The 27864-nt window shown below is 29.3% G+C and overlaps 2 protein-coding genes across 4 annotated transcripts; both read left to right on the top strand.

The window, feature by feature from the left end:
• The first annotated feature begins 8031 nt into the window (after positions 1 to 8031).
• Positions 8032 to 10367, top strand: LOC124922123 (tRNA-uridine aminocarboxypropyltransferase 2-like). The gene is made up of 2 exons (XM_047462849.1): positions 8032 to 8444; positions 9815 to 10367. The coding sequence occupies exons 1-2, from the start codon at positions 8075 to 8077 to the stop codon at positions 10252 to 10254; spliced, it is 810 nt and encodes a 269-aa protein (XP_047318805.1). The 5' UTR covers positions 8032 to 8074; the 3' UTR covers positions 10255 to 10367.
• Positions 10368 to 11642: 1275 nt separating this feature from the next.
• Positions 11643 to 27324, top strand: LOC124919226 (villin-2-like). 3 transcript variants are annotated; one of them, XM_047459422.1, is made up of 24 exons: positions 11643 to 11804; positions 13040 to 13185; positions 13315 to 13414; positions 13567 to 13635; positions 13725 to 13961; positions 14051 to 14228; positions 14330 to 14462; positions 16754 to 16913; positions 16996 to 17146; positions 17232 to 17332; positions 17434 to 17592; positions 18227 to 18295; positions 18373 to 18441; positions 18531 to 18668; positions 21506 to 21634; positions 22626 to 22776; positions 22934 to 22944; positions 23028 to 23168; positions 23362 to 23487; positions 24362 to 24424; positions 25460 to 25742; positions 26367 to 26638; positions 26845 to 26957; positions 27018 to 27324. In XM_047459422.1, coding segments are annotated over exons 2-24 (2910 nt in total). In that variant the 5' UTR covers positions 11643 to 11804; positions 13040 to 13129; the 3' UTR covers positions 27019 to 27324. The 3 variants fall into 3 exon arrangements, with proteins under 3 accessions (XP_047315378.1, XP_047315377.1, XP_047315379.1); XM_047459421.1 differs by adding an exon at positions 12800 to 12816 and having other exon boundaries at positions 26845 to 27324; XM_047459423.1 differs by having other exon boundaries at positions 26370 to 26638; positions 26845 to 27324.
• The last annotated feature ends 540 nt before the right edge of the window (positions 27325 to 27864 follow it).

Raw genomic sequence — 27864 nt, 5'->3', positions numbered from 1 at the left:
TTAAATTAAAATTAAAATTTATTAAAATTTTAATATTTTTTTATTTAATCAAATATAATTTAATTTTTTTTATTAAACTTACTTTCATTAAATTTGAAATTGTATGAAGTTTATTAAAAATATATTTTGTAATTTTTATTTAGATTTTTACTTATATATTTTTTATATTAAGAATATTATTTATTTTTTAAATATTTTTATTATTTTTATAAATAATTTTGAATTAAATTTATATTTATCATTAAATCTTAAACAAACTTTTATATTTCACATTGAAATTATAAAAATGTTATTATTTCTATTTAATCTAATATAATTTAATTTTTTAATAAACCTATTTTTATTAAATTTTCATTTAAATTAAACATATTTAAAATAAATTTTACATTAAATTTTATTTAGATTCATTTATATATTTCTTATATTAAAAATAATATTTTTTTTAAATAATATATTATTTTTAAAATATTCTTATAATGTTTAAAAATAATTTAAAATTTTGACTTAAATTTAAATTTATTATTAATTCATAAATAAATTTTATATTTTACATTAAATATATTTAATTAAATTTAAATTTGCATTAAACTTATTAAAATTACATGTTTTCTAAAAATATAATATAATTTAAATTTAACTTTAGTTTAAATTTTTTAATATTTATTTTTTCTGTAATCAAATATAATTTAAATTTAAAATTTCAATCGAACTTAATAAAAAAAATCCATTAAGTTTTATTTAGGTTTTTACTTATTTATATATTTTATTAAAAATATTACTTGTTTTTGTAAATATTTTTATAATTTTATAAATAATTTTAAATTTTAATTAAACTTTTATTATATTTTTAATTCACAAACACACTTTTATATTTTTATAAAATTAAAGTTTACATTAAATTTATTTAACTTAATCTAATATAATTTAAATTTTATTAAATTTAAATTTTGCATTAAATTGATTTTAATTAAATTTAAATTTTTATTAATATTTCAAAAAAAAAATTGAATTAAATTTTATTTAGTGTTTTACTTATACATCATTTTATTAAGAACTTTTTTAATATAATTTTAATTAAACTAATATATATCATTAATTCATAAACACATTTTTATATTTTACATTAAATGTATTTTCATTAAATTTAAATTTAAACTTATTATATTTTAAATTTTTTCTATTTAATCTAATATAATTTAAATTTTGTATTGAACTTACTTTCATTAAATTTAAATTTAGATTAAGCTCATTAGAAACATATTTTTTATTTAAATTTGTACTTATATATTTCTTATATTAAGAATATTATTTATTTTTAAAATAATTTTACAATATTTATAAATATATTTGATTTAAATTTGTATTTATTATTAAATCGTAAAAAAAAAATTATATTTTGCATTAAACTTAAAAAATTGTATTATTTCTATTTGATATAATATAATTTAAATTTTTAATTAACCTATTTTCCTTTAATTTAAATTTATATTAACTCTATTAAACACATATTTTGCATTAAAATTTATTTAATTTTTATATTTTTATATTTTTTATATTATAAATATTTTATTATTTTATATTTTGTATATTTTTATTAAATTTAAATTTTGTATTAGTATTAAATAACAAACCAATATTTGAGAAAAAAAAGATCAAAATTCGAACACATTGTCATTTTGTGCTTGATAATGCAAAAGATTCAAAACAATTAAAAGGAGATCTTTAGGTAATCTCCAAGAATATTGTGTAAGTAGAGGTACGAGGAATTTTCATATTACAATAATAGTGAAGGTCCGAGAATGCACATAATCACGTAACGGATGAAACGATTTAAATAAATTCAAGAAGCGATAATTTAGTAGGATCAATACTAAGGTGAAGTTTGTTGTCCGGAATGTCCGTTTACGAACTTCTCAAGAAGATCAAGGTAATGTTTGTTGTCTAAAATTTTGAACAGAAAGAGAAATAGAAACTATTTTTTTTCTTAAATTTGCAGGGTTCTTCCAAATTTAGAGATATTCCAGTTATGATAATGTTATTGAAAAATGTATTGGATCGAATTGACAGGTAAAAATTATTGATTGATTATTTTTATATGATCTAATCAACCGTTAGATTTGATGGTAACTTCTACAAAATCACTTATGATCCTCTAAATTCACTTATGATCCTCTAAATTCTTTATTTGGATAGAAACTTGGTCATCATCTTCTACCTACTATTACCCATGTCTCGTCTTATCTTTCTATGATCTTTAATCAATAAATATTTTTGAAGTTATTTTTGACATGTATGACTTTGATTATCAGGGATTAAAATGCATTAGGAGTTTTCACTATGCTGATCAGAATAGACTGACAATCAGCATCAAACATTCCAATTATTGGCTATATATTGAATGTTAATGGACCTTTGAAACCACAATTGGATGGTAACTCTCCATGTGAAGGCTTCTGCATTCGCTTAAGTTATTTTTATATGGTAAGGTAGACCTAATTAAAACTTGAAATTTATTTTCAAGTTTTTTGATCTTGTTGGAATTTGATAAATTGTTTTGAAACATTTATCACGATATTGTTTCACACTTTTGAATATTAGTGTGATGAAAAAGTTATATGGTTGTGTTTTAGGAGTGCCATCATTCAAAGGGTTTTTAGTAAATTTTATACATTAATTTTTTAATGACAGTCAAGCTGGAGTTCTTTTTCATCTCTTCTCTTTTCCAGTTTTGAGCTTCTAACAAGGTGACATACAACGCAGTATACGTGATCGTAGCAGCATGCATAATAGATTATATATTTCTTTGCCGATAAAAGCAAAGAATTCATTAATGCACAGATTGCGCTCCTTATTCTCTATGAAATCTAAATTTTGAAACTATTGATACATTTCTTTTTAGTTTATACTTTTAGCATACAAAGATAAAGTGTCATGTTCATTCCAAACTATAGTTCTATCTTGGTTTATATTTTACAATTTCTATACATTTTTATTATTAGCAAATTCATATGTAGAAAGTTACTTGTTAGGTAAAATTGGTAGAAATTTCAAAGCTAAAGGTCCTCCCATTGAGAGATTCTGTGAATTGGAGGGATATTGAAATGACTATCAAATTATTTAGAGAGTTGGTCCTAAGGAAGTTAATGTTTGGTTTGACAAATTTGTTCAACACAGAATATATCATGGTGATTCAAATTATTTGGCTGTCTTTGGAGAGACAATATGGTGCTAATGATTGGAGTTTTGAATTTGAGAGGGTAGAACAATTTACTTAAATTGAATGATGTAAGATTAACTTGATTATATGATGCTCTCTCTTTTATTGCATTGACATAATTTTTTTATACTCACAATCTATTGAATGGTTGTAACTTGATGTATTTATTTACTTTCTTTTTAATATACAACTATTGACACCTTTATGTTTTGTATGTTAAAAAGTATTAATCTCATATCATGAAGGTGAATCAAAAGGTATTCCTCTAACTTGCACCAAAACATAAATAAAATCATAATGTAGCATAAAGCTGATTTCTACCGCTACCGGAATTGTATTAGTGTTTTGAGAGGCAGTAAAACCGATTTCATTTGCTACCGGATGCGCTTCCTGGAACCCGATGTCTACTACCGGTTATGTTTCTTCGGGAAACTGACATTTGCTACCGATCTGGGAAACCGACGTTTGCTATCGATTTGGGAAACCGACATCTGCTACCGATATGGGAAACTGATGTCTTCTACCGATCTGGGAAACTGATATCTGCTACCGATCTGTGAAACCGACATCTGTTACCGATCTGGGAAAGTGATGTCTGCTACCGATTTGAGAAACCGACATCTGCTACCGATCTAGGAAACCGATGTCTGCTACCGATCTGGGAAACCGACATCTGCTATTGATCTTGGAAACCGATGTCTGCTACCAATCTGGGAAACCGATGTCTGCTACCGATCTGGGAAATCGACATCAGTTATCGATTACGCTTCTTGCCGAACCGATATTTTTCACTACTGGTTACGCTTCTTGTCGAACCCATATTTTTCACTACCGGTTACGCTTCTTGCCGAACCGATATTTTTCACTATCGGTTACGCTTTTTGCCGATTCTACTGAGACCGATGTGCATATTACCGATAAATGAGATAATTGAATTCCTTAAGTGTTGAAGTAGAAAACTGAGCCGATTTGATAAAGTACCGATCAACTTTTCTTTCGGTTTTCTTTCATCTGCACAGAATTAACTTAATTAAGTTCTTATTTAATAGTTAATTAATAATAATAATTAATTACCTATGTTTACCTAACACTTATAATGTTTATAAATAATTTAAAATTTTGACTTAAATTTAAATTTATTATTAATTCATATAGAGAATACTGAAAGGTCAGGAAGAAAAAATACAAAAAAAAAATAAAACAAATTAGTTTAACATCAAAGAACAAAATGTGGAGGAAGTTGAAGTTAAGGAGGACTCTGAAAAGGAAGAAAGCAATGTGATTGAAAGAAAGAGGGTAAAAGAGACTTTAATTAAGAAGATGATACATGTTGTAATGAAACAAAGGTTGAGGAAGAAGAAGAAAGTTGATTATTAAACAATTCAAGCTGTAGTAGAGGAAACTAGGGAGGAAAATACTCAGACTAATCAAGCTGAATCAGAGGATATCAAGGCTGATGTAGAGGATACCAATGCTGATGTTGAAGGAAACAAAAGTAAGAATCCTAAAATTCAATTAGAGGATAACAAAGTTAAGAACCTTAAAGTCCTGAAATGAACTATTTCTATCAAATTAGCACAGGTTCGTACAAAGAAATATTACACAATGGGAATAAGCTAGTCTCACCATCTTCTTCAATTCAATCTCCTTACATCGCAAGACGAAGGGAAGAAAGCATTATGACGCAACAGGTTTATATGGAAATAAACACCCTGATTGGGCGGTTATGATATGTTTTTGATTTTATTCTTTTCATTTGTAATCTCTGTTATTTCTTTTTGTGAATGCTATTAATCATTTTTTAGGGTCTTTTGATTATTATCCTTTAATCATAACTAAGATTTATCTAGTTTTAATTATTTATCCTCCCACTTTAGAATTTTTAATGAAATAATATTAACCTTTCTCCCAAAAAAAATAAATAGGAAATCTCCGTTAAAACAAGCATATTGGCAGGATGCGAAAACGCTACCTAAGTATATGGGTATTATGAATGTTAGTACTTTGGTCTCTCATGTCATCAAAAATAGAATCAAAACAAATCAATTTTAATTTAATTAGCAATAAAAAAATGAATATTGTTATGATTAATAATAAATTTAAATATAAGTCAAAATTTTAAATTATTTATAAACATTATAAGATTGTTTAACAAATAAATATTATTTTTAATATAAGAAATATATAAGGAAATCTAAATAAAATTTAATGTAAAATTTGTATTAAATATGTTTAAATCAAATTTAAATTTAATAAAAATAAGTTAAATGTAAAATTTAAATTATATTAGATTAATTTGAAAAATATAATTTGTATAAGTTTAATAAAAAATATGTTTGCAAAATATAAAAATGTATTTATGAATTAAATATAAAAATATGTTTAATTTAAAATTATTTATAAAAATAATAAGAATACTTAAAAATAATATATTCTTAAAAAATATATGATTAAAAAACAAAATAATTTAATGTAAAATATGTTAAAGGAAAATTTAAATTTAATAAAAATATGTTTAATGCAAAATTTAAATTTAATGTGAAAATAAATTTATATAAAAAATAATTATTATTATGTTAAAAATAAAATTAAATAAAGTAATAGTTTTGATTTAAATTTGATATATTTAAAATTAAAATTATATACGATTAAATATAGAAAATGTAAAATAAAATTTTAATAAATTTAATACAAATTCTATTAATACTTTTAATATTTACAAAGTTATGCTTCATTTCATATAACCTCAAAGTGATTCTATTTCATTTACTTCATCCATATCTCAGAAAAATTATTGTGTTTCATTTCTGATTAAAGATATGAAGAATAAAAGGGTTGAAATGGATCCAAATTTGCATATTCAAACTGAAATGAACCACCATATACAAATTATTGTGTTATTTTGTTTTATATAATATTTTTTATATATTTTATTTTTTATATAAGGTATTTTGTTTTAATATTTATGTAATATATTTTATTTTAGTTTATAATATTTATTTAAATAATTTAATTGAGTAAGTTTAGTTTTAAAATATTATAGGTATAAAATAAAGTAAATGTGTGTATTATTTTAATATATTTTATTTTAGTATTCATATAATTTATTTTATTTTAATATATTATATTTAAAAATTTATTTTATTTTAATTATTTAATTAAATATTATTAATTTCATTATTTATATTTATAAAATATAAATAATTAATAAATTAAAAAAGAAACAATAATTAATAGGTTTAGAGGAAGAATGAGAATTAGTAGATATATTAATAGATTTAGAGAGAGAATTTAGATATTTTGAGAAATGAAATGAAAATATCGTTATTATGAGAAAAATTCTTTGAAACATGTGAAGACAAATAATTACTACCATTTCTTCCAATTTACCGAATCAATTCGTAAAACAAGTTTATTGTTTAATTTCTCAAACTAATATATTTTTCATAAATTTAATCTATTTTACTGTTAAATTCATTTTTTTAAAATTATTTTATTTATATTTAAACTCATTGTTAAATATATATTTAAATTATTATTTTTTTTAAATATTTAAATTGTTATTTTTATAAATTTGATTATTTATATTTTTATATCTATATTTAAATAACAAATTTTTATAAATTTGATTTTTTATATTTTTATATATTATATATTTAAATTATAATTTTTATAAATTTGATTATTTATATTTTGATATATATTTTAAATTATTGTTTTTATAAATTTAATTATCTATATTTTAATATATATATATATATATTTAATTATTATTTATATAATATAATAAATATTTATTTTACCATTCTCATAAATAATTTATAAATATTAATAAATTTAAAATATCTTAATTATAACAATATAATAATTTAATAATGAATAAAATTATTACAATCATCTTTCTCTATATTAATGAGGATTTTACTCAAGATATCGTTGACTACTATAACTTTTTTAGTCGCACATCCCACAAATTATGATTTTTTTAGTTATTCATCTCAATTTGAATAAGCTGGTTTTGACATAGTTGATTTTCTTCTTTCTCAAATTTGTTTGAGCATCTCTAAAATTGTTAACACTAAATTTTATGTTAGGTGGTTGTTTATAAATATTTTTGACTTATGTTTTTATTATTGTTTATTAACTAGATTTGACTTAGTTTGGTAATACTTTGAAGGATTGTATTTTCTTTTAATGTTTTTATCTTTATATTTAAATTTTTATTATTTATATAATATTGGATGAAATTTTTAAATATATATATATATATAGTTTAAATGTAAATAAATAAATTAATTAAGAAAAAAAAGGAAACTAATTTAATTTAATGATAAAAGTAGGTTAGTTTGAGAATGAATAAACAAAATAAGTTTTAGTTTAGAAAGGAATTGGTTCCAATTTATCAAAAAAAAATAATTAGTTTATTTCATAATATCTTGACATGTTTTAAATATTTATTATTTTAATTTATAATATTATTTGTAGTTATATTTTTACACAAAATATTATGATATTATTAAATAAAAATAATAAATAATATTTTTAAATAATTTATTATTTATAAAAAAAATATTAATAAAAAAGAAGTTTAACAAAAATAAATTAAAAAAAAGTTAAAAAACAAAGTAAAAATATTTAAATTAAAAATAAATAAAATAGTTTAAATTTTAATATAATAAAGTGATATATTTCAGACTTTATTACAAAAAAAAATTAATAAATGATGTATTTTAAAATTATTTATTAATATAAAGATAAAACATATATAAAATCAAAACCAATATCTCATTTAAAATAGAAATATTATGAAACAAACCCTCCTTCACTAACTAATGCTGAAGTTTTAGTCAACCATCTATGGCAGTGGAGGAATCTGGGTCGCCGCCAGACACTATAACCACCACCGGAGATGATTTATTCAGCTTCCAAGACTCTCCTCGTCGGAGAAGATGTACCGGAGGCTGCGACAGACCGGTAAGTGTGTGCCTGTGCGATACAATACCTAAAGAACCCATCTTGACGGGAACTCAAGTGCTGATTCTCCAACACCCTCACGAGCAGCGCCACAAGCTGGCTACAGTGCCTGTCCTCGTCAAGTGCCTCCGCAATTGCACTATTTTGGTTGGCCGGCGGCTCTGCTATGGTCATTCTCCTCTCCTCGATTCTCTTCATGACGCCGCTGTTGAGAATCCTGACCATCAGTTCAGGTCCATCTATCTCTTCCCTGGTAAAGGATACTTTTTATTCACAGCATTTTTTTTTATCTTAAACCATAACCTTTAGATGGAATTCAGATGAGGTAGGAAATTTGGTGGAATGTCAGACACATATAGCATATATTGTACTAAATGATTCCTGCAACGATGAGGCTTGTCTTCAATTGCATTGTTTTTCTTTACTTAAGAGTAATGTACTATGTTGTTGATTATGTGTTCTTGTTTACACAATTGGATTGGAGCTTAGTTTTAACTTAGATTTGGTGTTCTTGACTAGTAAGATGCTAAAGACTAAATGATTTTGTTGTAGTTAGTTTTGTTTTTTCTTCATGAACACATCTAACATGGATTTGGAATTTGGAGGAGCCCAGGTAGTAGTGACACCATATTGCTTTGAACTTGTGAACTTAACATAGGCAGATACATCAATAGAGATGGTCATTCATATGAAGATTGCAATCAATTGAATTTGTTGCTCGATTGTTGGACAATTGTAGTCGTGAAACAGGGTTGTCTATGAAGAATTTTCCCTCTTTCTCTCCAAAGTCATTTTGGATTAACCTAAAGTTATTATAAGCTTTAAGGATAGTGGAATGGTTTTTATCCTTTTGGCTTTCTATGATATGAAACTTTGTTGGAGATATATGATTGCCAATGAAGAATGATTATAGGGTAATCACTTTTTTCAGTTTTGAGGAGGAAAGGCATACATAAGAGGTAGATGAAGTCTAAAACTGAGAAAGAACTCAAAACACGAAATGAAACATTGACTATGAGAAAAAATAAAGAACATTTCCATCATGCCCACACCAAAAGGTATTAATTAAGTGATCATTATGAAGACCTTTTGATATAAGAGAATACTTTATGAGTTCAATTTCAGGATGTTGAGGTTGTCCTTTGTTTTATTTGGTGAATGTGTGCACGTGTGATGTCTAATCATTTGTTCCAGTATAGTTAGAACATGGTTTTAAATGGATTCCATTTGACGATCTTAGCGATTTGATACTCCAACTCCTTTGGATATGTGTTCTAGTTTAAGAAAAAAATGATTGAAGTTCATTTTTCTTCCGAAAGACGCATCAAAGGCTCGTTTCATGTACCTGCTGTAAGTTATTGGTTAGCTTCCTTAAGTTCTTAAATCACCTCTGCCCAATTTTTGCACCTCCTTAATCTCATTCTTTAGGTAAAATATTTGTTTCATTTGGTTAATTGAAGATGAGAAGTAGGTTCAGGCAAGAAAACAAGCATGTTGCAAGTTAAATAGAAAAATGAACTTTTGATATAAACTTCTTTCCTAATTGGTTTTTAAAATTTCTGGGTTGACTGAATTTTTCGTGGAACTCATATTTATTCCGACAACTATTGATCTTCATTTCAGGTACGAATTCTTCTACTGCAGTTGAAATCGGCCAGTTTCTGTCAACCCCAACCGCATCTCATATTAGCAACTACATGTTGATTGCTTTTGATGGAACTTGGAAGCATGCAAAAGAGATGGTAGACGCAAGTTTACCATTTCTATCAAAGTTTGCTGTTCCTATTTGTTTAGACTATGATGAAAAAGAGGATGGTGGCACTATGTTTGATTCCGATTTGATTCTTAGGAAGGAACCATTTAGTGGGTGCAAGAGTACATTGGAAGCCATTGCACGGATTTTGCATTATCTTGAACCTAATGGGGCTGAGATTGAAGATAAGTTAGTTCAGATTCTAAGAGTTATGGTTGGTTTCCAATCTTGCAATTTAAGACCCACAAAACCAAGGCCAAAGTTATTAAGGAAGTGTAAAAGAGAAAAGAATGATGTTAATACTAGTTGAAAAGGGTTGTTGTTCACTCTTCTTTAATTTATCCATTTCTCTTGAACCAATCATAGAACAAGTATTTGGTATCAAAATGAAGGTCTAGAACAACCTTTTAATTAATTTAATTTTTATCCATTTTATACTATTGAATTTTGATTCATAATACTACTGTTTGGAGTTGGATTTAGGTTTGAAGGATAAAACATTAATAAATTTATAAATATATGTTTAATTAAGTTTCTGTATAAGAATATTATTTTTTATGTATGGTTTTTGGTGTCATGAAATGTCTTAAATATACTGTTAAGGTTTGAACAAAAAATGTCATTTATATTCTTATAATAAATTTATGTTATTTTATTTAAATTTTATTGATACTAGAAGATGTGAGACACATACTAGTTTGCTTTTATGAAATACTTGTTTTATAGGGAGATTAATACAAATATTTCACCATTTACCATTTCTTAATTTCTTAATTTGCTTCAAATGAGAAATGAATTTGAAATCATTTTAAGTTATTAGGTGTATATAATTAATGAATCTCAATTAGTGAACATGTGTTAATTTGCTTCAAATGAGAAATTAAATTGCAATCATTTAATTTAGTTAGGTGTATATAATTAATGAATTTCAATTAGTTAAAATTCATAACTGCTAGAGACTTTTATTTAAATTAAATTTTTTTAGAATTTATTATTTTGTCAAATTAAATGAGATTTTAAAATTTAATTAGACAAAAAATTTAAACGTTTTTTTCTCCAAAACTTAAACCCAAGAAGTTTAAATCTATTTCAATCCCAAGCTATTAAAATCTCAGAGTAGTACCTTACACGATTTTACGATTTATTTCTCATTAAGTTTAAATTTTAAATTTTAAATTTTAAATTGTAAAAGTTTACATATTTATATTTAAAAAATAAAAAATAAAGTTATTATTTATTTTAATTTTATAAGTAAATTTTTTTTACAGTGATATTCACTTATTATTATTTTTTAATTAATTTTATTTTGAAAAATATAATTTTATAAAATTGATTAATATAAATTATTTAATTATATATATACATAATAATAATAATATATAACTATTATTTTTTCAAATTAAACTCTTGCGATTTCATATAAATTTAAATTTTACGAGTTTACAAACTATAAACGATTCTACTTAAAAATCAAGATTAAATTGGTCACCTAACATATACAAATCAAAACTTAGAAATAAATAAAATTGGTCAAATAAAAGTAAGAGCACCCCTAAAATGTTAATTTAAGTGTAAGATAATTAAAACCAAGGGGGCGGGACGTTGCAGGTTCTGTCGCTCCTTCGTTTATTTTGAGAAAGCACAGTTTTTTTGGTCTTTACATTTTCGCAAATCTCAAAAGCCTAAAAAGTTGGAATGCAATTATTCACTTTCTTTACAGCAAACAAACGCCTCTTTCTCTCTCTATCTCTTGAACACTTTTTCTTTCTTTTCATCACCATTTCACTTCAATTTCTCTCTACTGGACTCACCTCATTGTCATCTTCAAGTGAGAGAAAGAGCTTAAAGAGATCTTCCAAGGTATGTTCATCGCTTCGTCTTTCACGGAACTCCATTTCCTTATCTTTTTTCCAATTCGATTTGATTTGATTTGATTTGATTTGCATTCTCTTATTTTGATCTAAACTGTATGCTGTATGTTGTATGCTGTTTCAATTTAACTATGTGTTTTCTTTGCTAATCTCGAACTGGCGAACTTCTGATCTCAGTAGAAGAGCTTTTTTATTTGAGTTTGTGTTTATCTAAGTAATTACGTTCCTTTTAATGCTAGGTAAGATTACATTGCTCCTTATTACATTCAGTTAATCAGTCAGAGTGAAAAGAATCTGTTTATTAGGGGAAAAAAGAAGTTAAATCCCGCTTATTTCTCTTATCCAATTTATTCTCCTCAGCCATTAATTAGGTCATTTGATAACAAGTAGACTAGCCTAGATAGCTCAAGGGATTAAATAGATGATAGTTCAAGAAATTAAATGGCTTATTGAATGAGGTTGAATGATTTCAATGTTGTAGTTCTTACAGGCTGGTATGCCCATAGTTGGGATGCCAACTGAGTGAACTTCAGTAAGGACTACATTTCAGGACAAATTGATGGAATCTTGACCATAGTATGAAATGTGGCCCAACCACAATCCATTTTTTGAGGTTTTAGCTTGTGTTCTCCTTTAGTATGCCGAGGGAAGAAGCGTTTGACCAAATATGTAGAGTTAATTGTTTTGTAGTCCAATTCTTCAGCATTTCAGGCTGTTTTACTTCAGAAATGTGGTGATATTGTTTAATTATTATGTTTTTAAAAATGGAAAATATTCATTAGTACTGTAGGCATGTAGAATCTCCATGGCTTTGGTATAAACAAATTATTAGCACTCCCAAGGTAAATATTTTTTTATCATCACATGAGCTCATTTTTGCAATGTACAGTGAAGGGAAGATAATTATCCTGAATTTATGTGCTCGCTTAACATGATTGATTGGGAGTTATGTAACTTTGTTATTGTCACCTACTCACCTTACAGATTGCCAGCTACAAAAGGTAGCATTTTCATACCGTGTTTTGTAAGTAATGCTTTCATTTGGTGATTCCGAGAGAAAGCATCTTAATGACAACTTTTAACAAGTTGAGAATAATTTGTCCATTCTTTGTAATTAATGTTGACTTAAGACTGATGAAATCAATTTGTTGTTTGTCTGGCTAGGATACTGTTTTGATGATACTCATATCTTTATTACTTCTGCATAAACTGGTGCCTTTGTAGTTTTGTCTTTTGAGGAAATCCGCTCAACTGCACGTGTGATTTTGGACGTCTTTATACTTTCTGGAAGGATAACAATAAAAATATCAAACAATGTCTGGATCAGCGAAAGCTCTGGAACCTGCATTTCAAGGGGCGGGGCAGAGAATGTATCTTTTAACTGATGGAACAATTATTTTGTTCTTGTTATTTTGCCTGGTCTGAGTATATGCATATATTTATTAAGTTTGTTTTTTTCTAATGACATTCAGTTGTATTTGACCTTAACATATTCATAGAGGGACCGAAATATGGAGAATTGAGAACTTCCAGCCTGTGGCTTTACCAAAATCTGACTATGGAAAATTCTACTCAGGCGATTCATACATTGTCTTGCAGGTTCTTGGAGATTTTTTTTTGTCTCTGATTCATCATCAATTCAGTGTGCTAATAGACTTAATCAGACAGAGACACAATTTTTATGGAAATAGTCGTTTTCCTTGAGACTGGACAAACATCTATTTCATGGCTCTATATGCTTGTTTGTGCAGACAACTGCTGGAAAGGGAGGTGCTTATCTATATGATGCTCATTTCTGGCTTGGAAAAGATACAAGCCAGGTTTGCCTTTTCTCCAACCTTTTCAGTATCACAAAATTCTCCTTGCTTTTTCAGATTTGATTTCCTTATACTTGTTATGGACTTAATAGGATGAAGCTGGAACTGCAGCTATTAAAACTGTTGAACTTGATGCCGTTCTTGGTGGCCGAGCTGTGCAACACAGGGAGCTCCAAGGCTTTGAATCTGAAAAGTTTTTGTCTTACTTCAAGCCATGCATTGTACCCCTGGAAGGTGGTGTTGCATCTGGTTTTAAGAAGCCAGAGGAGGAAGAGTTTGAAATACGATTATATATTTGTAAAGGGAAGCGAAATGTTAGGTTGAAGCAGGTACAAAAGCTTCCCATTTTGACATTTCTTTCATGAAACTATAGATGAATAGTATAATGAGTTATGTTTCTTGTCTCCATGTTGTTTAGGTCCCCTTCTCCCGTTCTTCACTAAATCATGACGATGTGTTTATCCTTGATACCAAAGAGAAGATTTTTCAATTCAATGGTGCCAACTCCAGCATCCAGGAAAGGGCCAAGGCTTTGGAAGTGATTCAATATTTCAAGGATAAGTATCATGAGGGGAAGTGCGATGTTGCAATAGTTGGTAAGCTAAATTTTGTATGCTTTAGTGATAACATCGAATCTATTTTGAGTTCTTTGTTATCTTTTGCAAGTTTTGAATTCTAATGTTGTTTGCTATCCTAGATGATGGGAAGCTGCAGACTGAATCAGATTCTGGCGAATTTTGGGTCATCTTTGGTGGGTTTGCACCAATTAGCAAAAGGACCCTTACTGAGGACGATGTTATTCCTGAGAAGACCGCACCTAAACTTTACAGGTACTCTTTTCCCTTACAATGATTATATAATGTAGTATACGAATGGTATGTTGTCCTTTTTTGTTATGTATGCAGTTGAAAGTTGATATGTTGAACTGAAACTAATTATCAATACATTGACAAAGATTTACATGCAGAACATGCTGATGCTGGTAAATTAAAAAAAGTTCTCCCTAAACTTTTTTGTGGATTTAGGTACTGAACTAGTTGAAATTGAACCTAACCTAAAATGGTAGCGTCCTGGTGTACCTTGTATTAGAATTTGTTATAAAGCAATGGAGAAAGATAGAACCCTAGCTGCTAGGGAGAATACAATGGGGAAGAGAGAGAATCTCTAATAAGAGTATTCAACTAATTCATTTCATAACTACAACATAACAACAACTATTTTATTTATATTACTCTATTAATAACCGCCACTTATCCTAACCGGTAGGCTTCCCATCCGCATACTTCAACTATACTGTTAGGCTTCCCAATCGTACACTTCCACCATAGGGTATTAGCCCTAACCCTTTCCCCTTATATCACAGCCTTCTAACTTATAGTAGTGCTGATCTGTAGAAGGAGAATATTGAGAGGAAGACATTTGTTTTGGTGCTGCTTGAGTGCACTATATGTTAAAGATGTAAACATATAACTGTTGGAGTTCAGTTAGACCTCCTTAGACCTTGTTGTGGAATTCTAGCTTGAATAAATGTATTAGGAGTGAGAGATCATAACCTATTTGATAAGGTTGATAATGGATTTAGAGTTAATAAAGACATATCACGTGTGAAGCTTGACCTCATTATTCTTGATAAGCTTTGTTAAAAACAACAATTCCAAAATATACCCCGAATGTATGTAAATTATGGTATTCACTCCAGTAAAATCGGGTTGGATTACTTTAATTTGTTTATCAAGAGATGCACCTCTGACTCCCAACAGTCGAGTTTTGGCTCCATGATAGATGTGGATTCCATGCTCTTCTGTATGATGGGTTAGTGATAGAGGGACTTTATACAGATTAGCATTTGAGGTTATATATATAAAAAATAATGCTTATATTAGTTAAAATTCGCCAATTGTGATTCAATAATGCAAGCTCAAGAATATTAGCATATGAGGGTATGTTGTTCATAAAATAAATGGAGGAATGACTATTCCACAACACAAAAAGCTTTTAATAAGTTACATGTTAGCATCACAAGTGAATGTAACGAATTCTGTCCAATTTGATCTGATATCCACTTTTCATCTACTTTAGCCACCAAAATTGACTTATTTTCCGTTGTTCATGATACAAACTCTATATTTTAGGCAAGTTCATTGACCTATTTATGTAACTATTTGTTATACCTTGAAGTAGAATTAGGTGTAAATCTTGAATATAAAAGATAAAAAAATTATATTGAGATGAGTAGTGAAGAATTAATAGAGGGAGATAGAACCCTAACTGTTAGGTGAATACAATGGGGATGAGAGAGAACAAGAATTAACCGAAGAGTTTAACAAATTGATCAATAGTTTTCCTTCCTGTTTGGCTGATATTTGAGTGCTTAGCCTCAACTGTTTTTCCCGCCTGAATCAGTTCCTATCAGGCCCAACTGTTTCTGTTACTAATAATTGTTGCCGTTATTCAATTAACTACTACTAGTAACTGTAACCTCCACCTTAGTGCATTAACCTTAATATCCTTTCCCCGTGTATCACTATCCCATAGTGAAAGTTCTTAGTTCTTACGTTTGGTCTAGATAGTGTCGTTGGGTGTGTCTACTATTGTTTTTTTTATCTGCTTAAATACATTTATTTCTGTTTTCAATCTTATTTAGTTTTCCTTCTGAATTATGGTTTCCTTGAAGTGCAAGATGTTAGTTGTCTCTTTCTTTTTGAACAATTGATAACTAGAGTATATATCTTCTATATCTTCATAAGTTCATCGAGAGTTGCAGTATTTTTCTTATTATTGTTTGTGAGTTAGGCTATTCCTTTTGTTGGTAAAAAATATTTTATTCATCTAAAGCTATGAGTTGGCCGATCCTTAGCAATTTATTATGCTGTACTTCTGAAGGTTTATGTCAAATTTAGTTATGAGTTCCTATGTCGTTTAATATCCCACCTTCAGATGCTTTAAGTTGACGGGTATCCTCATTTTTATAGAAATCTCAATTGATTATCTAACTTGTGTTCAGATTAAAACTTGAAAGAATTGTTTTATGTCCCCTCTGAAGTCAAACAAGAATTGCATTTTTTTTTGGTGCTTGAATCCATATGAGATGTTAACCGTGATGGTTACACACTTCTTGCAGCATCATTGATGATCAGGTGAAGCCTGTAGATGGCGAACTTACCAAATCTATTTTGGAAAATAACAAATGCTATTTATTGGACTGTGGTGCTGAGATATTTATTTGGTTTGGCCGTGTAACTCAAATAGAGGAAAGGAAAGCTGCCACCCAGGCAGTGGAGGTACTTGCTTCACAGGCTTAGTATTTTTTTTCCCTTATGTCATATTATTCCATATTAATTTTCCATCAAATATGTTGTACAGGAATTCATAAGCAGCCAAAATAAGCCAAAATCAACACGTATAACTAGAGTTATTCAAGGTTATGAAACACATTCATTTAAGTCCAGTTTTGATTCCTGGCCATCTGTATCAACACCCTCTACTGGCGAGGAAGGAAGAGGAAAAGTTGCAGGTAATCCTTCTTCAGAGTTCTGAAACACTCTATAGTCTCTTCTAGTTCTCTTTCCGTTTACCAATCTATGTCTCTTGTTTGATAGCTTTGCTGAAGCAGCAAGGTGGTGGTGTCAAGGGAATGACTAAGGCTGCTCCAGTAAATGAGGAGGTTCTACCACTGCTCGAAGGTGGTGGAAAAATTGAAGTAAGGCTACTATCATATGGTTACAAGTTACAACATGGAATTAGTAGGATTATGCTAGCTCTTTTATTGATATACTTGTATTTTACTTTGATCTTTTCAAGGTATGGCGCATTAATGGCAGTGCCAAGACTCCTGTGCCCAAGGAGGATATTGGTAAATTTTATAGTGGAGACTGCTATATTGTCCTATACAGTTATCATTCCGGCGATAAGAAAGAAGATTACTATCTGTGCTGCTGGATTGGAAAGGATAGCATTGAGGTAAATTCTAACCTGGAGTTTTTTATGGAGAAAAAGGAAATGTTTTATGTTATGGTGTTTGTTCTATTTTGGTGTGCTTGACCACCCATGAAAGCTATTTGATTCACAAAGAAGGCAAAGAGATCCCTGTTCTATTTGGTGGTTGGTTTCTGGGTAAAATGGATCCGATTTAAATGTGCCATTTGAATAAGAAAACATGTCATTTTGATTAGTTCAATTACATCACAGTATGTGCCTGGACAAATTACTGCATATAGGTATATGATTTTAGCTAAAACTGTTTTTTATCTTTTCAAAATCTGTGAACGTGGGGTGCTATTATCTACATTGTTATACCGGATGGAATTGCTTTGGCTTAATAGGGTTTGAACTATCTTTACTTTTTGCTTCGTTTGTTGTTTCCCTTTTTTGATTCTACTCCTGAACGCTCCGGGCGTCCACATTTTTTATAACAAAAAGTTGACCTTTTTCTAAAAAATTAAAAAACAAGTACTAATATTTAGGGAAATGATTAATTGTTTAAATTCTATCTAGTGCTTCTCTATTGTCAGAAAACTGTTGGTTGGCTGGGGTCGTCAAATTTGTTTTTTCTTGAAGTAATCATGTTAACTTGTTTCTTATTCAACTTCATCAGGATGATCAAAAGATGGCAGCTCGACTAGCTACTACCATGTGCAATTCACTAAAGAGTAGACCTGTGCAGGTGCGGTCATATTTGATAGCTTATTATCTTGGGTTGTAGCATTGAGAAAACTGAATCTTATTCTATTCTCCATCTAGGGTCGGATATATCAGGGGAAAGAACCACCACAATTTGTTTCCATCTTCCAGCCAATGGTTGTCCTTAAGGTATTCTTTTTAGCTGTAACCAGTCCTAAGATTCACAAAGTACCTTAAAATTATACTCGATGCATGATAGACTTGCCTTGTCATTTAAGGGGGGAATGAGTTCTGGGTACAAAAACTATGTGGCAGACAAAGGCTTAAATGATGAAACATACACCACAGAATCTGTTGCACTTATCAACATATCTGGGACTTCCATACACAACAACAAAGTAGTTCAGGTGGATGCGGTATGTAACTTTTAACTCATTTTGTAATTTGAGCAACTTAGTCTATCATAAGATAATGCCTCCAAGCTCTCTTATTTGCAATGCCCTTATTCCTTTACTGCATGTGTTAACTAGCATTGAATACTATTCTAGTTTAGTTATGCCATCCCATAAAACAACTTAGAGCTAACTCTGTTTGGATATATAGACTCCGTTGTACTTTTAGGCAAAATACATCTGGTTTAGGAAGAAGTTAAATTGGCCCCTAAATTTATAAAATCTTGAATAGGACCAAAACTTGCTTGTCTTGCTATATTAACCCTTTTTTTGGAGGGGTTTCTCACATCACATCAACCACTGGCTGTTGACTTTGGAGAAAAATCTTATATTTGAATAGATTAATATTCCGCTCTATTAGTTCAAATGTTTAATACAAAACAAAGTGAATTTGTTTTGAGAGCATTCTGCCTGTTTTCTTTGCGACTTGAACTTGAAAATTGGTTAAGGCCTTGTTGATTTGTGTTAAGAAATTCGAAGGCTAATTATGATATTCCCTTTTATGAAAAACTTGATGGAGAATCTTTCAAGCGAAATTAATCAGATAATATATCACATGGCTAAGGAGAGGAGGAAAACTTGAAAGCAAGACACAAAATATTTAAAGCAATTAGAGACTATAGGAGAAGCATTATTAATATGTTGGGGTGAGCTTATGGGTAAACCCAACACATACTAAATTTACCCAATTCATTATACTCTTTAGAATGAGTTGGGTAAATCCATTATAGAAAAAATATATTAATATTTTCTTTCTTTTTTTGCTACAACTATTTTGTTTGTCATCAAGTAGCCAAGTCTTTTGTTCGTCATTCCATATGGCTGAGTCTCTTATTTATGTTCAATCCATGTCGAGTCTCATTTTCTCTCTCATTTCTTTTAGTCTGAGACAAATTATTATTGATATAAAAATGGTTGTTGAACAAATGACAAAGATATTGTTCAAAATTCTTGCTTCGTTGTCGGGATGACTCTGGAGTGAAGAGTCCCAACTAAAGACCTAGAATTTGTTCGGGTAAAAAAAGGAAAAAATATTTTCAGGTAGTTTGGGTAACCTGTACTGAACCCAACTCGAAATGACTCAAAAGAAAACCTTTTTCCTGGTATAGAAAGAAGGGGTAAGATTTTTTGACTAGGTAGCCCAAGCTGAACCCAACAAAAATAATCCTTTTCTTTCGGGTAAAAAATAAATGTGTTCAGGTAACCCCTGAACCCAGCCTGAGTTGAACCCAACCCAAAGTGAACCCACCCAAAATGTCATACCCAAACTACTCAATTTGAGTTTGGGTTGGGTTTTGGTTGACCCCTATCAATTGCCAGTAGCAAGTAAAGAAGCACTTAATCATACTATGGAGCTCTGTTACAGATGGAAACATAAATGATATATTCTTAATAGGGAAGTTGATTATAACGAGAACTCAATGCTTGTATTTTTATATGCTGCATAAAGATTAAAGGAGTGATATGGGGAGGGAAATTGGGGAGGAAATGACGTGGCATCACGTCATTGACTGAAAAAGGAAAAAGAAAAGGAGAGAGATTTTTTTATCTTTTCAGCCAATCATTGCGCGCCACGTCATTCCCTTTCAGATTGTCTCTTTCAAATTTCCTCTCCCTATCATTTCTCTAAAGATAAATAAGGAATCCTAAACAAAGTAATGCTCATAATCTAATCAACTTTCTTTAGGAAAATCATGTTATTTAATATTCTCATAAAAAATTTTTTAATGGTATCATCATAGCTCCTACTTTATTATTGGTTATCAGGTTTCATGTCCTAGACCCACCTTTAGAATGAATAAAACTCCCTTTATCTCATTTTTGTGAAAGCACCTCAGTAGAAAAAAACAGATGTCCAAATAAGAGGTGGGTACTAACCCTAAGTTCCTGGGTTCGAGCACGTCAGGCGGCAAGTTCTGTGCCTGATTAAATGGTTAAGTGTGTTTGCGGGCTACATACTTAGTCCGTTGTTTCATTTTTAATTCTCCCCCCAAAAAATCCTCCACTATCCTTTAAAAACAAAATTCCTCCACTATCCTTTTAACTCACCATCTCTGTAAAATTTCTAGACCACCAATGCATATTATCTTCTTTCCCTAGAAACAGTGATATACATACTATTATCTGTACATTTCCTTCTTAAAGACCCGATGAACAGTAACAACCACCTAAAATGGGATGGAAGGAGATAATTTGAGAGAGAATAAGACAGAACAAAATCTATATTTTTCTTGAGTTTCTCCAGGTTCACTTGTCTCCTTATTGCTTGACTCAAGTTACAGTTTTAAGTTAATTGTTAGCATTTACCTTTTTGAATGGATTGTAATGTGTAACTTGTTTTCACCGGTTCTTAAGAGTTCAGATTCCTTTCAGTGGCAAAATTAGGGTGGGCAAATGAAGCTAACTATATTAGTCGAGGTAATGTAGAAATGTGAGACCTCGTTGTTGAATAATGTTAGACCATTGATCATGATTAATAACCCCTAAGATTCATGTCTATGATATTAAGCGGTTGGAGAAAATAATCTCTTGGCATTGATTCAAGATGAAGTATAAATATTTGAATTATATAAATAATCTAGTTTTAAATATAAGATTTGTCCAAGATGAGCTAAAAAGCAGGAACAAAAAAGTTATTTCACTTTGTTTCCATGGCATTTATCTCCTTTTGATGATTCTCTTATTATGTATAACTTTTAAATTAGTGGAACATGAATTACTCTTAATTTCCATTGGTCTATTCAGAGAACATAGATCATTTCTGTCTCCACATTAATAATTTGATATTTGCTATTTGCCAGGTTGCTACATTGCTGAATTCTTATGAATGTTTTATTCTGCAATCTGGTTCATCTATGATTATTTGGCATGGGAATCAAAGCACCTTTGAGCAGCAGCAGTTAGCTGCAAAAATTGCCGACTTCTTAAAGGTGTGCCTCTCTCCACATAGAGAAAATAGGGAGTAATATGTTATTAACATGGAAAAGTGAGCAATTTGAAAATGGCACATGGAGTAAATAACGGAAGTTAGCAGTCAAAGTCATCTTAAAATTAGGGATATATTACAGACAAATTGACCACATTAATCTATCTCTTTTGCAAGTCCATTTAATTTTCTCTTTCTCTTACATGTCTATTATTTAAATTGTTGCAACTGTGGTTTTTGTTGAAATCAATGATAAAAACAAATTTATATTATGCAAAGCTCATCAAACTTGATCAGAAAAAGGCATGCCAAATTGATTAATTGTGGTTTTGTTGATCATTTCCTTTTTGTTTGCCTTTTTCGTACTATTTTTCTTAAAAGGAACACCATTAAGGAAATGATTTTTATTGAAGGTTTCACCATTGATCTGAAAGGTGAAGTAGGAAGACAATGCTTCACTTCTTAGTTGATTAGTTTTCTTTTTCCTTCTCTTTTCTGATCCAAGCAATGCCATGGCATCATTAGGGTTGCAGTTTGCTTCCTTTTTGTCTACAGAAGCTTGTTTGATGTGGATTATTTTGGATTGTTTTCATATAATCCAGCATCCCACCAAACATCACTTTTTCAATCCCATCATTCAAATCAAGTAAAATACTAAAATACCCTTACTTTGTTTTTATAATATTTTAAAATATTAAATACCAAGGATATTTTGGTCATTTTACCTAAATAATCCATTTTTACATCAAGGAAGTTTTTTCCCAAATAATCCAATATCAAACAAGCTCTAGAAGGAATCTATACTCTCAATTGGTTGGTAGTTAAGGTTTTCTAGAATGACATTTATATATTGTCTACCTTGAAATTTTCATGAATTGACACAAATAGTTGTTATGTTTTGTGTGGGTCGCTTCGGATGACTGGATGTAGAAATTAAAGGTGCAGTTTCTTTCTCGTAAGTTATGCCTGAACATAAATATGTTTTAATCATTCAGCCTGGAGCTGCTGTCAAGCATACTAAAGAAGGAACAGAGAATTCTGCTTTCTGGTTTGCTTTAGGAGGGAAACAAAGCTATACCAGCAAAAAAGTATCTCAAGAGATTACCAGGGATCCACATTTGTTTACATTTTCTTTCACAAAAGAAGGTAAGATGTAATAGCAAGCCTGTTCATTGTGCAGCTGCTTTGATTGATTGTTCTCATTGTTAAGTATGATCTGGATGTGAAAATTACTTTTTTCACTCTTAATTGTTGGTTTCTCTAACAAGTTTAATGTTTATTGTTGTTTACAAATGAATCCCAGGAAAAATTGAGGTGAGTAAATGCAGGCAATTGTATTATTTGATTCTTTTGGTATTGAGCAGACTCTAAGTTGGTATAAAATTTCAATATGGTAGATTGAAGAAGTTTACAACTATTCTCAAGATGATTTGCTGACTGAGGATATATTGATACTTGATACACATGCTGAAGTGTTTGTTTGGGTTGGTCAAGCAGTTGAAACCAATGAGAAGCAAACTGCATTCGAAATTAGCCAGGTATTGCATCATCTGTTCTCTGCTCAAGTGGAAAACATATATCTGTTTGTTGATCATGTATTTTTTTCCGCATGATTTGTAATCATAAAAATTATCCTTTATAATGAAAACTTTACCCTTTCTGAAAAAAATAAAATTAAAACAAATATCTGTTTGTGAGCCTTCTCTTATTTGTTTGATATTTTACTGACAGAAATACATAGACTCTGCTGTGGCTCTTGACGGCTTATCTCCTTATGTTCCTTTGTACAAAGTCTCCGAGGGAAATGAGCCTGTCTTCTTCACCACATATTTTTCATGGGATCCTGCTAAAGTAACTGTATGTGCCTACTACCTGAATATAATGTTCTTTTATAAGGACTATCTTAATAGTGTTATTATGTTCTTAAATTAAAAATCGACGTTGTTTCTGTTATTTGAATAAAAACAGTGTAAAAGAAAAACTAGAACCTTCTCCAGTTTGATTGACATGTATTTTTTTTTTCTTTTTGATAAATTTCCAATAATTAAGGTTCAGTAGAGTGGGCTTCTTCTACCCTAATGGAAATTTAATGGATTTCTTTACTGTCATTCTTGGGGTGTATTTGATGGAATATTGGGAGTATTGAGCCTATTTAGAAACTTGTATTTTGTCACAATCATGATCCAATTGTATGATTTTTTAAGTTTTTTTTGTTTTGTTTGGTATAACATTGTTTTCTGAATGAGTACTCTAATTAGTTTCTGGATTATGATCCAGATTGTATGATTTTTTACTTCACTTGGTATAAAGATTATTTTTTGTTTTAGATTATTGTGTGATTTTTGTCTTCATTTGATATAAATATTATTTTTTAGATATTGTTGTGATTTTTTTCACAAACATAACAAATGTGGATTTTTTCAGAGCATGATCCGATCATAAACTGTGATAACAAATAGTTCCTTTGAGTTCTTCTTAGTTTAATATTGCTATATATCTCAGCTATACCTTTTTTTGGTCAATAGCTATACCTCTTTTTCTCTTCATTTTCAAATTATTTACCTTAGAATAATAAACATTGTCTAAAGTTATTGTCTTCTCATTTCTCTTATCACCTGCTCCCATCTATTCTTACGTTCATTTATACTTATCTTACAAGCACCTCTGCAGTTTTACATTGATTTATCAGATCAATTTTTTTTCTTAAAATTGAATTGTTTCATTGTTTTAGGCAACTGGAAATTCGTTCCAGAAGAAGATTATGCTGCTTTTTGGGACAGGTCAAAACGTGGAGGTAAATTGCTTGTTATTTATATAGTAGGTTCAAAATCTCTTATATATGTAACAAATAATTAATATAATTTGATTTAAATTTGATGAAATAGAAACTTATCATTTAAAATAATTTAAAACTAAATGTAACGATAAACTGAGAATATTTTCAATTAATAACAAATAACATAGTTTTTTATCTTTATATTTTTTCATAATTTTTTAATGTGAGTTTTTGATTGATTGTGTTGCCAAATTAAAAGTGAAAAAGCTTTCAAATTTTCAATAAATTATAACTCGAGCAATTATTTTATAATAAACTTGGGTATGCTTATAATTTTTTGTGTGATATGATTACAAACATGTACATTAAAGAAACCATTTCATTGCATGCTCATTTTTACTTATTTATTCTATGCATATATATATATATATATATATTTATATATGAAGACTTTACTAAGAGTATGTTTTTTTTCTTTCTAACACTATATATTCTTTATTAATCTTTTTTAAGGGAATAATCATTTCATTAATCCATTATTTTGGGGAAAGAGCAAAAATATGGTGAAAATCCGTAAATAAAATCAGTGTATATAGATCCGAGTGGTCATATTTTATCATGCACAAGACAAATAAAACATCAACATAACAAAACAACAAGAACAACTCAAGACACAAACATCTAGAATTCAAGATCAATACAGATTCTGATGCTCTTAGCTGCTTTGGTCCGGCTGCTTTACGGTCATAATTTATCCGGCCATGTAATTTATAGGCTCCCTTTCAACTACCGACTTTTTGCACCTTTTAGCTTTTTTCTCAATCTTGTCAAAGGTCTCAATTGTTTTTTAATAAATTTTGGACCTCATTATCATTGATCTATATTCTTTATTATAGATCTGGTACTGTTGATAATTTGCATCTAATAACTTTCATTAACGTTTCTTAAAACTAGAGAAGACTTTGATTCCAAGGCAATGAAATAATATATTTTTATTTTGAATTATAAAATTAAACAAACCGGCTTAAGATTTAGTTGAATGAAAAATCACAGGAAAAGTCGAATGGGTCAAATCAAAGTGGTGGACCAACTCAAAGAGCCTCAGCATTAGCTGCCTTGAATTCTGCTTTTAGACCTTCTTCTGGCACCAAAAGTCCTTCAACAACTCCTAGATCTGCAAATTCAACTCCTAGATCAGCAGGATCAGGTCAAGGATCGCAAAGAGCTGCTGCAGTGGCTGCATTATCTCAAGTTCTTACAGCTGAAAAGAAACCATCTCCAGATGCCTCGCCCATTCGATCAGCTCGCACCCCTCCACCAGAAACCAATTCTCCTGGTAATCATTCCATCAACATTTTTATGTAAACTATCCATCTATTATTCTTCCTAACCCCTCTTGAACATATTGCATAAAACTGTGATAATATAAGGCCTTTTTGATCTGGGGTTATTTGAATAACCAGGTGGTTCTTTTCAAATAACCCCGTTTGATGTAGGTTATGAAAAATGTTTGATGTAGTTTTTCTTTGTTGAAATAATCTGATTATTTTGAAAAACAAAATAACATGTTTGATGAAAAAGTGGATTATATCCTTTTTATATTTAGTATTTTAAAATGTTTCAAAAATAAGGATATCTAATTATTTTAGTTGATGATTTATTTGATAAAATAATTGATCATGGGATAAGGGGTTATTTTGATTAAATCCAAATATAACCAAGTTCATCAAACTAGGCCATGGTTGTTTGGGGTTATTTTTAGGGGTGTACATATATAATGATTATTTATTTATTTTTAAATAGAAGGTAATTTGGTTGATGATTTAAATGATTTTATCAATGAGTAAAGTGTTGATTGGATAGTGAGTTATTTAGAAATAATTTCAAATAACCCATATCAAACAAGGCTTAAGATTTTTATTTTGGCTCTATAACATGTTTTTAAGTTTGATGAATGCAGCAGCTGAAACAAAGAGCCAAGATGCTTCAGAAATAGAAGATCCAAAAACAGCTTCAGAGATTGTCGATATAAAAGTCAATAATAATAATAATAATACAGTAGAAGAAACTGTCTCAGAAAGCAATGGTGCAAATTCAGAACCGAAGCAAGAAGAAGTTGTAGAGCAGGAGGAAGAGAATGTTACCGAAAGTGGTCAAAGTTTCTTCAGCTATGAAGTTCTTAAGGCACATTCCGAAAATCCAGTTACTGGAATTGATTTCAAACGTAGAGAGGTTTGTTTGTTTGTTTGTCTCTATATATAACACTTGATAAAGCTTTATCTGGGTTTTTGGATTTGGTAACACTTTTTTCTTTTGCGTTTTCTGATCTAAATCCAGATTTTCAGCTCCAGCTCCAAAAAGTGTTTTTATTTGTTAATGGCTGTTTCTTGATTCAAATGATATAATATTTATGTTCACTTTTTTTCTGCTTTTCACAGGCCTATTTATCAGATGATGAATTTCAGTCTGTTATGGAAATGACTAAAGGTGCATTTTATAAATTGCCCAAATGGAAGCAAGATATGAACAAGAAGAAAGCCGACCTTTTTTAGTAAGTTTGCAAAATTGAACTTTTTAGACATTGTTATTTTATTTTTCATCTTCATTTCAGGCTACATGGTGGATTTGGCAACCTGATCTCTTTTATTTTTCCACTCCACCTTTAGATTATTTGCTATTTGTCCTTATCAATGTGGGTTAGCGTTATGGATTGGAGAGTTAATTTTTCATTTTTGGTTATTATATGCTCTTGATTTCTCAATCCCAGTCTATTTGTGGTTGTAATTATTTACTTCAAGAATGTTCCGGGGTGTGAGTGCATTAGTGTGTGGCTTTTATCTTTTGTTTTTATCATGTTTTTGTCAAAAAGGATGTAAAATGCATTTGCTTTGAGTAGGTGGATTTTATTGTTTTTTTTTTTTCTTGTTACAGTTAGAGAATCTACATTGAAAATAGAGATTCTTCTGATGGTATGTTTAATTTGAAATGTTCAATGAGTTAAGATCAAATGGTTACCCATCTTGAATAGTTATACTAATCTTCTTCATGAAATAGTAGAAGTGAACCTATGGTGTGATGTTATTCTATTTCTCTTTAATTTAATCTTTAATTCAAAAACAATATATAGTAAAAGTGGACCAAAACTGTTTCATATTGATCAATCACATCATGGTGGGTGCTTGGATCATGAACACTATTGATCCAAGGATTCATAAAAGTGTTAAAACTAACAATAGATGAGATTTGGCCTTCAGAAAGACATCATCATAAATGTGATCTTGACCTTAAAGAGTACTACTATTCAAAGGTGAAGATTATTATTGGATGAGATAATGGGGGCTAAAAGTATATTGTTCATGTTGTGGTGGTAAAGGACACTTGTAGGAAGGATATTTGGAAATCCATGCTTATTTAGATTGGTGGAAACACCAGAAGAAAAACAATAAGCAGATAGCATG

Source organism: Impatiens glandulifera, chromosome 1, assembly GCF_907164915.1.
Source record: "Impatiens glandulifera chromosome 1, dImpGla2.1, whole genome shotgun sequence".
NCBI lineage: Eukaryota > Viridiplantae > Streptophyta > Magnoliopsida > Ericales > Balsaminaceae > Impatiens > Impatiens glandulifera.
This window is presented reverse-complemented; position numbering and strand designations above follow the sequence as displayed.